Source organism: Penicillium daleae (genome assembly GCF_028827525.1).
Source record: "Penicillium daleae strain IBT 16125 chromosome Unknown utg000007l_segment0_segment0, whole genome shotgun sequence".
Taxonomy (NCBI): Eukaryota; Fungi; Ascomycota; class Eurotiomycetes; order Eurotiales; family Aspergillaceae; genus Penicillium; species Penicillium daleae.
In genome coordinates, this window is record NW_026623155.1 from 892,090 (window position 1) to 906,786 (window position 14,697).

The 14,697-nt window shown below is 45.8% G+C and overlaps 5 protein-coding genes across 5 annotated transcripts; 3 read left to right on the plus strand and 2 right to left on the minus strand.

The window, feature by feature from the left end:
• Positions 1–281: 281 nt before the first annotated feature.
• On the plus strand, positions 282–804 carry N7458_007502 (uncharacterized protein; the record flags this gene model as incomplete). The annotated part of the gene is made up of 3 exons (XM_056910884.1): positions 282–501; positions 613–668; positions 736–804. The coding sequence occupies 3 exons, from the start codon at positions 282–284 to the stop codon at positions 802–804; spliced, it is 345 nt and encodes a 114-aa protein (XP_056763710.1).
• A 1,311-nt stretch (positions 805–2,115) lies between these two features.
• On the minus strand, positions 2,116–3,219 carry N7458_007503 (uncharacterized protein; the record flags this gene model as incomplete). The annotated part of the gene is given in 5 exon segments (XM_056910885.1): positions 2,116–2,328; positions 2,365–2,490; positions 2,607–2,644; positions 2,663–2,855; positions 3,046–3,219. Coding segments are annotated over 5 exon segments (744 nt in total), but the record flags the coding sequence as incomplete, so codon positions are not given.
• A 2,329-nt stretch (positions 3,220–5,548) lies between these two features.
• Positions 5,549–7,204, plus strand: N7458_007504 (cytochrome P450; the record flags this gene model as incomplete). The annotated part of the gene is made up of 3 exons (XM_056910886.1): positions 5,549–5,641; positions 5,694–6,794; positions 6,857–7,204. Coding segments are annotated over 3 exons (1,542 nt in total), but the record flags the coding sequence as incomplete, so codon positions are not given.
• A 985-nt stretch (positions 7,205–8,189) lies between these two features.
• N7458_007505 (uncharacterized protein) lies at positions 8,190–8,798 on the minus strand (the record flags this gene model as incomplete). Its single annotated transcript, XM_056910887.1, has 1 exon — positions 8,190–8,798. The coding sequence occupies one exon, from the start codon at positions 8,796–8,798 to the stop codon at positions 8,190–8,192; it is 609 nt and encodes a 202-aa protein (XP_056763713.1).
• A 3,433-nt stretch (positions 8,799–12,231) lies between these two features.
• N7458_007506 (uncharacterized protein) lies at positions 12,232–12,756 on the plus strand (the record flags this gene model as incomplete). The annotated part of the gene is made up of 2 exons (XM_056910888.1): positions 12,232–12,345; positions 12,409–12,756. 2 exons carry the CDS (start codon positions 12,232–12,234, stop codon positions 12,754–12,756), a joined length of 462 nt encoding a protein of 153 aa, XP_056763714.1.
• Positions 12,757–14,697: the final 1,941 nt, after the last annotated feature.

Consider the following 14,697-nt stretch of genomic DNA (forward strand, 5'->3'; position numbering starts at 1 on the left):
AATCGGTGGCTGCTAAACTTGGCCAGTAATATCTCTTGGCATACAAAAGGAAACTCCATACTAGCAGGCCTGGATGTAGTGATGAAGTCATCAAAGGGAAGGAGCTATACAACAAATAGTCGTAATGAATTCCGAGGAAGCAATGCGAAGCAGGTATAAATTCGCGTTAAAATCCGTCGGAGTCTGCCTTTTCATTGGATATCCTTGCCTGACTGCCTATCTAACCCAAGCAACTCTGCGAAATCCGAGATCTGCTCTCATTGCACATCTTCATATTCAATATGCACTTTTCCAAGCTCGCTACCTTCTGCGGCCTCGCTATTGCTGGGGTTCACGCTGCTCCCGGAGGAGGACACCCGGGTGGCCATAATCCTCCTCCGCCTCCTCCCCCTCCTCCTACCGTTAACAACAATCAGCAAACTGTTCACTGCGGATCTAGTAGCGACCCTTACTGCTGTAGTTCTGAATATCCATGGGATCCCAGCAAATGCGTTGCTATCGGTAAGACCTCGTTTCCTTTACAGTGAACCCCCTCGATATAATTGCAATATTTCATTCTATACTCTTTCAGTTGCCTACCTTTTTGAAGGGGCTGCTAATTTTCCAAACTAGATTCGAATAATGCAATCTGTAGTCAAACCGTCGTCTGCTGCGATGCAAGCACTGGTGTATGTTCATTCTGATACACCACTAACGGAATTAATTTAGATCACCGAAGCTAATCTGCCCTTTTAGGGTATCGCCGCTTGTCTGACCAACATCAACCAGAATGGTGGTGGTGGAATCACTATCAACTTCGGCTAATAAGCCTGAATTTCTTGCCTTGGCAGCCGCAATGACAAGAAGACTACGGTGGCAAGAGCATTAACAGAAGCGGGCAATTGACTTGAATTACTCGCCCAGATGGCTGGGTTTCTTGAATCCCATATGTTCTTTCAGAAGTTAATCATTTTGGCAATTGCCTGAATCTGTCATTACCTACCAGAATTGTTTGTAATTAATCATTCCTTCATGTGAGATCTCCCGAAACAGCCAAGCAAAATTGAAATTGGATCCAATTATCAAATGTGCTCTCCAAAGCTCTGTAAAAAGCTTCAGTTGGCGGATGAACGCACAGGTACTTGAATGTTGAATGAGACCTCTCCAGAACCACTCGAGGGCGGTCAACTGGTTTCATAATCCTGGAAAGACTACAGAAAATGAACAGTAAGAGAAGATTGAGAGCCAAGAACATAATTGAAAGAAGACTGAAAACTTGACTAGAGTGATAGGCAGCAGCGAATGAGAGCTGTGACATACTAAAGCTGATGCACAAAAAGAAGTTCGGAAAGCTATGTTTTGTTGAATTTTGTGTAATGGACAGCCCAGAAGGCAAAGGAGTACTTGTAAGATGGTCATAGCAGGATAGCCTGTGTATCATTCAAGTTACATGACTTTGAGATTGGGGATCGAGGAAGTTGAGCGCGATATTCTTCAAGTATAGGACTGTATTGCAGACAATGATTTAGGCAATATACATTATCTATGCTTCATCTTTGTAAAATGCTCAAACATTAGCCTGGACCCAGTTCCACAGCCGCAGTACCGTCTCCTTATCCAAGGGCGCGACTTCGCTCATACTCTCAGCGGCCTGACAGGCCCGACTAATATCGAGCGTTGGCAGCTTTTGTTCCACCCTAGCATTTTTTTCCAAAGCTCCCCATTCTTGTCATCATCATCGCCGGCATCATTACCATCAGGATTCTTGTCGAATAATTCCTTCCAAAAGTTTAGCAAGCTAGGCCCAGGATGATCCTCGTGTAGATCGCTCTCCAGCCTACTGACCCAGGACTCGGGGGGACCACGCTCTAGCAAGTTCTAGAAGGAGTCCTGTGGCGGTTACAGGCAATAATGTGATATTCGATATTCTCCGTAGTGAAATGCCGTGCGGGCCTAGTAGGGAAGGGGTGCCCAATAAGGGATCATCGGAATTGGCTGCTAGGGTTTTTCGAAGTCTTTCTGGCGATCCTTGGAATTTCGGTGAATCGGCTTTATGGTCGGAAACTGGGAAGCATATACGTCGGCCATGGACTGTATGGCCGGATAACGGCGGATGCGTTTCGATTGTGACAGTTTCTATAGAAATATGCATGTTATCATTTCTTTCTGCCCCTCCGACCCCGTGGTCGGCCTACCCCGACCCTCCGGTGCTTTAGTTTGGTAGAATATTGAACCTGCAGTGAAGAGGAAGGACTTGCGGCCAGGAAAATAGTCGGTGATTTCCTTCCATGTTAACTTCCTTTCCTCCTTCAACTTCACTAGCAAGTTATCCTCGTCCATTGAATACTCCTAGAGTTTGCTTTTCCCGCGAGTTAGACGGCTTACGCTCTTTAGCGGGTTCAAAACTCTATCTGCTTTCTCGGAGTTGTGGGGAGGACTGTACGCGGTAATATATGATATCGAGGGGATGTTGTCGGGTACGAGAGTGAAGAAGAAAGTGGGCTCCGACCCCTAGGTCTTAATAGTGAGAATTGCCTGCCTAATAATATCGCGGCTCTAGTAATACCTAGTCGATGAACTAAAGTGTATGTCGTCGGGATAGTAGGGAGCGGTCCGACTTAGATAACCGTGTTTCTCCTCTCGGAGTCCTTACCGCCCAAGAGTTCTAATTAGATAGCGCTACTTATAAAGTCTTCGTCCGAGGAATTATCAAAGTTATTACTACCTTTGCTCTTATATTTATTTAATAGAATAGGTTTCGGCTTTAAGCGGAGGAATAACGATAGCGATAGAAGAGTAGCGCTTATTACTAGTAGTATACTATTTTCCAGTCTAAGGCGGTAGGCGTTCTTTTTCTTTATATTTTCTAGGATTAGCTAAAACGGGGTTCTAGTTATCTTAAACGCTAGGTATTCCGGGGTAAGAATTACTAGACTCGTGCCTATTAACTCGTTCGAGATCTATCGAATCGGGTATATTAACGTATAGCGGATCGACCGGTCTAGAAGAGCTAGACTTAGTCACGATTCTTAGGGAATAATCTAAAATTAATCTAGTTTAGCTTACTTCTTTATAGTTATCTAAATAGTTATTAGGATAATCCTTCCGGGAAGAAATATAGGAGCTTATTTCCTTCCGCTTCTTAGGGATAATATCTAAGTAGGATAAGATAGAGGAGAGCGAAGTATTAGAAGAATATTCATTAAATAAAGTAGATATATTAGATATATTCCTATCACGAGCTAGACTAAGAGATTTAAAGTACGTGCGGTATAAAGGTTAATTTCCTCTCTACTAAATACCTTCTACTATCTACGATTATATAACCTTAGGGTACGATATTACTAAATCTAATGAAAGACCCGCGATAGAAGGGGTTTAAGGAGAGTATAGAGGACTCGTATAACTTAGTATCTTAAGAAGACGTCTAAACAGTCTAACTCCCTGCTTTTGCTTAAATTTATACCGAAGGAGGACGGAGCTAGGTTTAAAAACCGATTTATAATTTAGAATATAGCCGAGCTTAGACCTTAATCTTATAGTCGCTATATATCGTTTTGTCTAAGTTATCTTAGTAATAATAGTTAAGCGCCCTTAGCGAGGGATAGGTATCTCTATCGCTAGATTTAAGTATACTTAATAATAGCGTTTTGGCTACCTAGGGCCTCGCTAGTTCGAAGTTAAATAAGTTAGGCGACCTAACTATATACTAATGCCTTATATCTTCTATATTAGTAGCTAGAGGGAGAAAGCGAGTCGGGACTATCATCGAGTTGTTAGTAGCTAAAGAGATAGGTTTGTTAGAGAATATAGGTTGCTTACCCGATAGTAAGGTATTAGAATTAGAAACTTTCTTGCTATTAAAGGCAAAATATAGCGGTTTTGCAGGCTTTAAAGGTGTCAGATATAGGGCAAGATGCCTAAGCCATCGGGTAGCATATCAAGCCAGATTCATAAGGCAATGGCCAGAACGATGTTCTGAATCTCTATAAGCTTTATGCTATTATATCATCATTATCCAATTGGATAATCAGGCATGAACAGATGCATCATAGTCATGCGATCTACATCATCATTACGATTGAATTACATCGTACAATCAAGCAACTGCAAATCAAACGGCTACTACATGAAATCACTATGCATCTAGATCTATCTGCATGATAGCATCATATGCATCTAGATCTATCTGGATTGATCATATCCAAGAAACAAGTTTGATAAGTTTGCATAAAATATTGATTATAAATATGCCCTACTTTCTCTACTAAGATCTCATCATCATGTTCAATACATCAAGCAAGAACAAGACGATTCAATACAATCAACCAAGCTTCAGTCCTACCTTACTTTTCTCTTATCTTATCTTTATTGATTCTAAGCCGAATTGAACTTATCCTTCCTATTCAATCAAGAGGAAGAAAGATCAATCTATCTTATTCAAATCTTATTCAACCTTCTTCCTCTTCTACCTACCTGCGTAGCATATCGCTTGCTCACAAATCGCTAAGGTTCTAATATTCTACGTAGTATATACATAAATCCCTAGTGCTTACTTCGTAAATACGTGGAGCTACATAGACTATTTATATAGGTTTTCTATACCTACTAGTAACTAATAAGGAGGCCGTGATATCTCTATAGTAGTACTATCTCTCTAGCCTACTTATTAGATTATTCTACTCGATATTACTTAGTATATTTAGTAATAGGCCAATTAATAAATTCAAAGATCTCGTTACTAATAAAGAGGGTGAAGATTATATATAGGCTCCATAGGTCTAAGTTACTAGGAAGGTATATCCGTAAAGGTTTAGGGTAAGGAAGTTAGATCTAAAGCCACTGAGAGAGTTCTTTTTCAGTAGATAATTCGGTGTTCACCTTGGTAAGCTTACATTTATATATAGCTAAAGTAGATCCTCATTTAGCTATAATAGGTTGATATCGCGCTTCAATGACTTAGCAGATAATAAAGCCCTTATATTGAATAAATAACCCATCGAAATATTTTAGTGCGTTGATCGGTTGATATAATAGCGACAACTGGGCCTCGCGGACGGACGAGGGGATAGTATATCGGGTCAATTTGGAGTACCCACAGTATAGAGCCTCTCTCAATAGGTGTCACAATGACAGTCGTCCAGTCAATCTTCTCAATTAGTTCTCTCAGCACTACCATATACGGATACTCTACGGTCCGATAGATAATTATGAAGTTCAGAGTTACACGGTTGAATAACATTTTTTTCTCTACACTCGGATATCTCGGTATATTTCCGCAGATATTAAAATTTCATCTTAAGGAGGTTAACTTCATCTCTCTTTAGTTCGGGCAGCGAAACCGAAAGCTATAGGTCGAATGAGCATGACTAGAATGCCCTAGATCAGCTCCACCTCGTGTGTTCTCTGAGGCAGCTTCATCCATGACAAGTCGGTAATTAATAAGGATTATGGTGTATGTAACTTCGGCCAATCTCGGCAAGTATCAGAAACGTGCCGGAAGACATAAAATAAGCTGGCTGCACTGCTTGACATTATCAATAGCTAGTCTCATGAATTCATTTTCTAGGCAGAAGGAAGTCCCAGCTGGCTCGTCTTTCTTGTGCAAGGCATTATGACGATCATCACCACATGGCAAGCCGTTTGGCTGCTTTTTGGAGTGGTAAATAAGTTTCTTTTCAGACAGATCTAGAGGAGTTCTAATTCGCAGATAGTTCCTTCTCAATCGCCTTTGCCTAGTCCTTTATCGGGTCTTCCTCCACCCTCTGTCCCAATTCCCAGGCCCAAAGCTTTATGCAGCCTCATACCTTCCCTATTTATACCAAAATAAGATTACCGGAACCTTCATCAAAAATATGCCTAAGATGCATGAGATCTATGGCCCGATCATTCGTATATCCCCTAACCAGCTCGCCATCGACGGGTCCATCGGATGGTCCGAGGTCTTCGCCCGTCATTCCAACGTCCCCGAGTTCGAAAAGACACCGACGTTTTATGGTCCAAGAAATGGAATTGGCATCTTACCTGCTCGGCAGGAGGATCATCAGCGCCAGCGTCGTCTCATAGCGTACGCTTTCTCAGCAGCCGCCTTGACTGAGCAAGAGTCGTACCTCAAATACTATATCGATATCCTGATCAAACGCCTGAGAGAACGCATGTTAGCGGGGGTCCCCGTTGACATGACTAGATGGTATAATTATCTGACCTTCGATATAATCGCGGAATTGTCGTTTGCAGAATCTTTCAACTGCCTCGAAAATTCCGATTATCATCCCTTGGTCGCTATGGTCTTCAGCGGCATCCGGGGCAACGCCCGTACATCATTCTTTGAGCAGTACCCCCTTCTACGCCCTCTGGTCAACTTCATGGCGACGAAGGACGACATGGAGAAACGACGACAGTATTACGCGATGGCTCGTGCTAAGACAGAAAAGAGGATTGCTCTAGGAGCCGACACCCGGAGGGACTTTATGACCTACATCCTCCGCAATAATAAGGATGGAACGGGCATGACCCACGATGAGATTCTTGCCAATGCGCGCACGCTCATCGGTGCAGGCAGTCATACCACTGCATCTGCCTTGGCGGGACTGACTTTCTACTTGACTAAATCTCCCGAGGCATATAATAGGCTCGCCGAAGAGATCCGCTCCACTTTCTCGTCCGAAGATGATATCAACATGAAGTCTACCACCGCCCTTCCATTTCTCCATGCCTGTCTCGAGGAGGCACTGCGTATCTACCCGCCGTTGGCAGAGACGCCTCCAAGGGTCTCACCGGGTGCTTTTGTGAATGGCCAATATATTCCCAAAGGGGTTCAGTTCTACAGTTCTTTGGGGTTATGAATAGAAAGAAATATTGCTAACTAGGTTAATAGACCTCCGTTTCAGTTTACCAATGGGCCACAAATCACTCGCCGCGTAACTTCACCGACCCGGATCGCTTCGCTCCGCAACGCTGGCTTCCCACCACGCATCCATTATATGATTCGCGATACGCATCGGATAATAAGGATGCCTCCAAACCATTTGCCGCAGGGCCTCGCGATTGTCTTGGAAAATACCTTGCCTATGCCGAAATGCGAATGGCCGTAGCTCGGCTACTGTGGAACTTCGATGTTGAGTTAAAGGATGGACAGGCGGATTGGGTGACTCGTCAGCGAGTATACATGGTTTATGAGAAGGGGCCGCTGATGATTCGGTTGAGACAGAGGGCTGGGCTTTGAGGGAAGGATGGGCAGCCCGGAAGTGATGACAGGAAGATGAACAGGTTATGCATAGTGCGTCCTCCTTATTCGACTGGCTTCTTCATATGTAGTCATCGCTTACAGTTCTCTTTAAAAACGTTATTATAGCTTCCCTTCTGTGGAGATAAGGGCATTAGCTACCCTACGCACAGGAAACCTAGAACAGCAGAGAAATCCAAGTTCGATCTATCTTAAAAAGAATGAAGAAGAATGAAATACGAAGAAATCGATTTTGCTAAGAGATAGTTAGTTTTTCCTAGATTTTCATACATGCTTACTAAGTATCCGCCGAGCCCAGTTAAGTTAGGTAACCTTATCTTATTGGTATGTAGTCTAGACCGCTGATGATCAGGCTTGAGTTGATATTAAGTTGATATTGACATCTAGTGTCTAGTTACGAGACCTTGCTTTTATTCCTCTTAAAATGAGGGTAATCTCGTTCATCAGATTAAGTAAGAGAGATAAAAGTTTCCTATCTAGGGCTCTAGATAGTATGCTAAACCTTAACAGTCAAGTCAACCTTCGTTAAATACATCTCTCAATCTGCCATAAGCAAGGTAATCATAGCAGCATATATGTCCCGGTCTTCAGAGTGCTGGTCACAAGACTCATTCAGTAATTCCGCTGCCAGATCAACGGCGGTAAGTCCCAGATCATCACGGGCGGACAAATCCGCTCCCTTCTCTAGTTTCCTGCCTCGACGGCCAAATGAAGTGCGGTTCTCCTATGAATCCGGCAGAGGACATTCACATGCCTTTCTGCATCTCCCCACCTCTGCAAAAGTTCGTGTATGATATCCCGGTTGACGACCTTGTCGTACTCTTCTCGGGATAGGTAGTCCACGAGTCAGCTGGCACTCGATACATTACGCTTTTATGCGCCCAAGCGGCGCGATGAAGCACGCTCAATTGCCGACTGGGCTCCACGATAAATTCTACGGCGCTTTTATGCTCGAGCATATACCTCACACGTGAGATCGTATGCTGCGACGAAGCGGCAGCGATATGCCCAAGGACTGTGGTGGGATATTCCAAAGAAAGCAACCCGGAACTAATAATCGAGGCGAGAGATCTGCGCGGTATTCAAGAAATGTAGAAGCTAAACTGAAAGCGTTATGTTGGACCGCGACTAGGAAGGGAGTCTCTGGCAGATGATGTGAGCTCTCGGTACCGCTAGGGTTACCGAGAGGTAGGCCCTCATCGATAAGGAACGACACCAGCTCTGAATAGTCCGTATTGTGCCCGGTAGTCGCGAGGATATGAAAATCTGTCCAATTCATTTCATCGCTAAAAGGGTTCTTGGCCACTGTCTTCAGATCGGCACCATTCGCGACTAGAAGTTCGACGATGGACTTTCGATTCCACCTGATTGCCTCCAACACTGGTGTACGCTGGTCTTCTCGCGCCGGCCGATTGATATCGCCTGGGCCATACGTGTCAGGACGGGACTGGCTAGTTGTGGGTTTGATATTGAACGATTCGACTAGGTCACTGACTTCCTTAGATAAAAGAGACTCGACAACTTCGTCATGGCCCTCGCTGACGGCGGAATATAGTAAATGTGTGCCCGACATGAAGACGATATTTTTTGATTTTCACAGACGGAAAACCAAAAACGTTCGCAGTCGCTCGTTGTATCTTGCACTATGTCGAAGGATCATCAAGAATGTGTCTGCAGAGTGTATGCCGGCTCGGAAAATGGGCTCGAGTATATAGGTGATTTTTGCTTGGTCCAGTGCTTCCAACATCAACTCCAGGAATTCGAAATGGTGATAGTTAGCGGCATATTCCAGTGGTGAGGGCCCAACGAGATTAGTCGCACGGTTGAGATAAATCCACGAATCTGATGCCCTGCTCAAGAGGAACTGGATAATGCGCGCCTGGTTGTGATGAACGGCCTAGTTGAGACGCGTACCCGGAACTTGAAGATCGACCTCAACTGTAGCCTAGAATACGGAGTACGCGATCGTCTCACGGGTAAATACCCTAAGGTCAGCGCCTCCTTCAATAAGCGCCCCCCGACTACTTCAATATCATCGCCATTGAAAGAAACTAGCCAATACAGACACGATTCTCTATTCGGGGCGATAGTAGAAGCGTTTACTCCGAGTTCGACTAGTCTGAGAACAGTCGCTACCTGTCCAGCTTGATAGGCATACGACAGTGGCGTCTCTCCTTTATCATTGAGCTGACCAAGGATGAGAGCTAGGAATATTTCCAAAAGGGTTTCGATGGCCTCTACTCGGCCGGCACTAGCTACCAGATATAATATGCGGTCTCCCGGCTTGTTCGCTCTGTAATCACTGATCCGGTTAAACTCCTTCAGGTTATGAACAAGAAGTTCTTGATTCTTAAATGTGCGTTTCCATTGCTAATACATGAAACCGCCCAGCATCTGCCTGTCATGGAAAAAGTTCGTTCTAATACTGGCAAGTGCATCACGGATGAGAGACTCAGCCTTGGCATATTTGTCAGGCGCTACCTCCTTGAGATCAAGAGCAGCCATTCGTGAAGCATCCATTGCTATTTCGGTCCGGTTGGAAACCATGGTACCGCTTGGAGTATAATCTGCATTGAGAGACTTCAAGATACGGTATGCATATACGCGCGAAGGGGGGTGTTTGTAGTTGGTATTTGAACATAGTTGGATAAGGCGTTTGGCCACTTAGACGTTGATATTGGTGCTATGGCTATTGATATAGTAGGAGGCGAGAACAAAACAATCAGGCGTATTAATCTGCCGCCGAGATAATGTTTCCTTAACTTTGCCACGAAAGCAGTTAAACACAAAGGATTGGACTGCCGGTTTAAGCTCTCTCATCTGTTGCTAGGATAGAATATGATGCTGTATGGAAATGAGATCTTTAGCCACCCTTAAATGCGTTGGACGAATGCGGAATACTTATATCGTAACCCATGCGCAGAAAGATCTCTCGTTCATTCGCCCCCGGTCTATTATCAAGTAAGGATGCCTAAGCAGGTTTCTAGCATATACTGACTAGGGGGATATACATACCCTAGCTGTGGCCGACTATGACCTATAAGGGCGTCGAGGGCTTTATGTAAATTTCGCTGGGTAGGATCGACGCTGAGATATTTATCTAAGTGGCTGGTATCCGCCCGTAGAAAATATCACGCTGTGTCCATTTTAGAAGGGCATGTAGAATCTGTAAAGCTTGAGGATATCGAAAACAGGGTTCTAGATATTGCATGATATCCACCCAGGCTATTATAGAAAAGCTGGCAGCGGGTTGATCCGATCCTAGTGTGGCTCTAACCGCTCGAAGGTTAGATCTTGCTGAAATGAGCGAATCCGTCGACGATCCTGCTCGACAATATTTGCCCTTCGCCGAGATATAAGGTATAAACCACTTCTCCAGCGAAATATTTTGCGCCGGCTAATCCTTCTGCTTGATGTCATCAAGCTCTTCGAGATATGCTTCTCCCCGGAGCGTAGAAGCTGAAGGGATCCTGGCCATCAGTTGCTAAACGCCACAACAGCAGATAGTAGGAGTAAACATTTCTAGCCTGGAGCAAATTTCTAGACCCTGGAGACTTTGCCTCTGGGGCTTTCTAGGGTCTCGTTCTACCGACATAAACATCTGTGTTCGCTGCTTCTCTAACCATAGAGAAACCAAAATCCGAGAGTTTCGCTATATATTCCTTCTCTGATTCGATGTCCCCGTGAATAATTCTACAGCGGTGAAGTATACTGAGGCCTTCGCTAATGTCCGTAGCGAGACGGCTTCTGATGAGAGGAGCCAGATCTGTCGTTCCCTGAATTTGCGCCAGATTGCCTCGATCGGCGAGTTCAACCACTAAGACCAGTAATCGATGGGAGGGATTGAAGTGATTTGCACCCTAGGCGAGACTGAGCAACTTGACAATGTTGGGATGGTCTTGGAAAAGCGGATGCCTTAGGAGTACAGTTCCATTATTGCTGCCTTCATTGCATGATGTGTCTGCGGTGTAGGGGTACCTTCCTCCATGAAGGCGACGCGTGCAATCCTGTAAACGACATGTCGGGGTCGGGACTCCCTAGGGTTGGGTGTACTTAGTGATAGCCCATTCAAGGAGCTGGTTATTGACCTTTCTGGAGGGGCTGGGATGGCTCTCTTAAAGGTAGTGAATGAGGCTCTATGGCCAATCGTGATCGATTGGTCTACAGCGAGGGGCTCCAAGTATAGCGGAGGGATCTGTGATGGGCCATGGAAATTCGCCGGACCGAAGACGCTGACAATGTCATAAACGTGAGGGACGAAGATTTCCTCCAGCCAAGGTTCAACTGGCGGCTGGGGAGTCTGCGTTGGGGGCTGTGTTTATTCGCGTGTGGCCTGTAACAATGGAGGTATCGATATGAAAGATCGCTCCGAGAGTGAACTTGATGCCATTCTTGGATCCGAGTCTTTCGTCGGACTATTCGTTCCTTGTATTTATCAGATTTGAGCTTTTCGGGCCTTTGCAGAAGCGGATCACTCAACCATACCCATCACTGTTATTAGTCCTCTAAGCGCCCGTGGCGTGTTTGGGGCGTGAGAGTACGAGGCACCACCAAGATGAGGCTGACTTATTAGCATATTGGACTCGACAACATAGTGGATGAGGGCACCCTCGCATGCGACTACCTTGGAAGAGTCCAAATAAACCATCGGAGCGGGGAGTAAAGGGGATTAAATCGGTGGATGTCAAATAAACAAGAGTAGACAAGGGACGAGGCTATACCACCCCTTCGCTTCAAGGATCCATTTCGAATCAATCGAAATCTTCCCGTTACGCCTCACGCTGAAAGCCCGTCAATCAAGATTTCTAGAGCTCAACCACCTTCAAACCCAGGATAGCACTTTAGAAATCTTGGTGTTAGGGGAGGACCATCATGCCGTTTCAGCAGCCGGGATTGCCCTTTCGGTGGCATCGCTATCCTTTCAAGTATTTGCAGGCTGCGTGAAAGGTTTCGTGCTACCGTCGAGCACGCAGAAATTTGGCAGCGATGCCTCCTTTCTTCGAACCATGATCAACGTGGAGGAGTATCGGTTTGTTCAATGGGTAGATAAAGTAGGCCTGACCTCACCAGACGGCAAGATGCTGCCTCTGATCAACCAAGCGCTCGCAGATGAGTTGATGGTACAGCTGAGAGACAGATTGGGTTGTGTCAAGCTGAAGGAGTGATACTCACTTGACCTTCAGCCTGCTACGGTTACCAGTCAAGCCCCAGACAATTACATCGGAGGAGGGTCGCAGGCTCTGGACGTTCTAGCCAGAGCAGTCTCCGATGAGCGACGAACGGAAATTCTGGCACACGCCAGATTGATTCAGCGGAAAACTGGGTTGCCTAAGCGTCTTCAGTGGGTGGTGATAGAGAAGTCAAAGTTTCAGGATCTTGTTCGAGACTTGAGGCAGATCGTGGATGCGCTTTGGAATCTACTCGAGCCCATTCGCTTGAGGGAGCTCGCCCAACAGGTTGGCCGCACATTAACGGCGGTCGTGGACATGAGCCACAATATTGACGCCTTAAAGGGGCTCAGGATAGTCTAAGTCAGAAGACGATAGACTTCCCTGGAGAGCCGATCCTCTCCGCTACGGTTGGCTTGAAAGTGATGCGCGAGCAGCTTCCTGATGATAGCAGCGATTCCCCCCCCCCCCCCCCGGGGCCCAGTCATTCAACCACGAAACTCTTCGCCCCTTGTACAGAAACCTTCTCAGACGGCCTGAAAATAGGCAAGGCACCAGTGGATCATTTATCGCAGAGTGACGAAAGCCCGTTCTATGCGAGGTCAAGCTGGCCCACGGGCGGCTCAAGTCAAAGCTCTGACTGCGATCCGAGAATCTAGCAAATCTACTTTCTCTGCCCAAAAGTCCGAGTTTTCTGACCTTGTGATGCCTCGGATTTCTGAAAGACATGGAGGAGTTTGTCTTCTTGTACGAGTATCCACCTGGGGCGGACACCTCGATCCCGCCACGATCCCTTCAAGAACTAATTCGCAACTCTAAGGCGAGGCTTCCAAGTGTCACACCAAGATTGAGATTGACACTGGAAATTTGCAGGACGCTCTTGACCGTACACACCGCAGGCTGGCTGCACAAGAACATCCGCTCTGAGAACATCCTGTTCTTCACGGATAAATGGAGACGACGTTACCACTAGACACTGTCTAAGCATAGGACCAGCACGGCGTTATAGTCTTCCGTTCTGCTATCTGTAACAGCCCGGGACATAGGGCAGACTACAAAAGGACAATGCTGACCCAACTAGCTTCCTAATGCACTTGATGAATGCTCCTGGAAAACTAATAGAGCGCTATACATCTGTCCTCGGGGGACTAGGGCACCGGGGGACTAGGGCACTTGGTGGGGATCCCTAATACTATACTGGAACCAAGGGCGAATATACGGGCACACAACAGGGCAGATGGAATGTTTTTGCAGAAGCGAAGCAATTTCAGCTGCGCGGGGTATCAGTCCACCCATAAGAGACCAATCAGACCAATTTCTCGGATTACTTGATATCAATGTGAGGGATATGAACGGCTGCCCAAAGCTTCGATATCTAGAGGAAGATCTGAATCAGGCGGATGCTGTCCGCTATGATCTGAGTCAAGGTGTGCAAGTGGCGGTGCAATCAATAAGAATGGGAACACTCCTCTTCATAAAGTGACAGGGGTACAATTTTTAGAAGGAAGAATACGCATTGAAACCTCGACCCGATTATCGTGTACCTAAACAAGCATGAGATGAGATTATCTAAACCATGCTGGATGCTGAGGCCTCCGAAGAACTCATCAACACAACCAGAGGGATATCAAAGGTACAACTAGATGGCGTTGTAGAGAGACGTGCATGTTAATTTGCAAACATGTATGCGGGTTAAGGGACAAGTCGGGAACCAGGTTCTCGGTAATGGGATCCTTGCCTTAGTAGGTTTTAAGATACTGTCACAAAGTAGACTCGCGAGAGAGTCCTCTCAAGCTCGTAATTTGGGGTTTCCCAATCAAGATGATCTCAAACTTCAATCCGCTATCAATTAGAACCTACATACTGTGGTCCATTGAACTCAAAACATGCATTTGTTACGACGAAAATCTAGCTATAGACAAGAAGAAGGAGAATGTAACTACGCGCGCACATATCTCAAGGCGTAGTCCGAGGCGTGGCTAGGGCAGTTTAGCTACTCCAAAAAGGAAGTACCTACAAGAAGTGACGCTTCTTCTCGATGACTCCGACGAGGTTGAGCATCATTGTTCAGGCTCTGAGGTCTATATGCTATGAGTACTCGCTGTGTATATTGTTGCATATTTTTTTTGGGTTCCACTGGACGCTGGGGTTTGAGTAGAGAACACCATGCTTGACCTAGACTAGTATCGAGTACGCTCCGACAGAGGATTTGGAGGCTGAAAAAAAGCCTGGGTATGCCTGACTCAGCGCCTAGGCTGCGACGGAGCCACGAAGCCCGGCCAGGGACGACGTCACAGCCTCGTA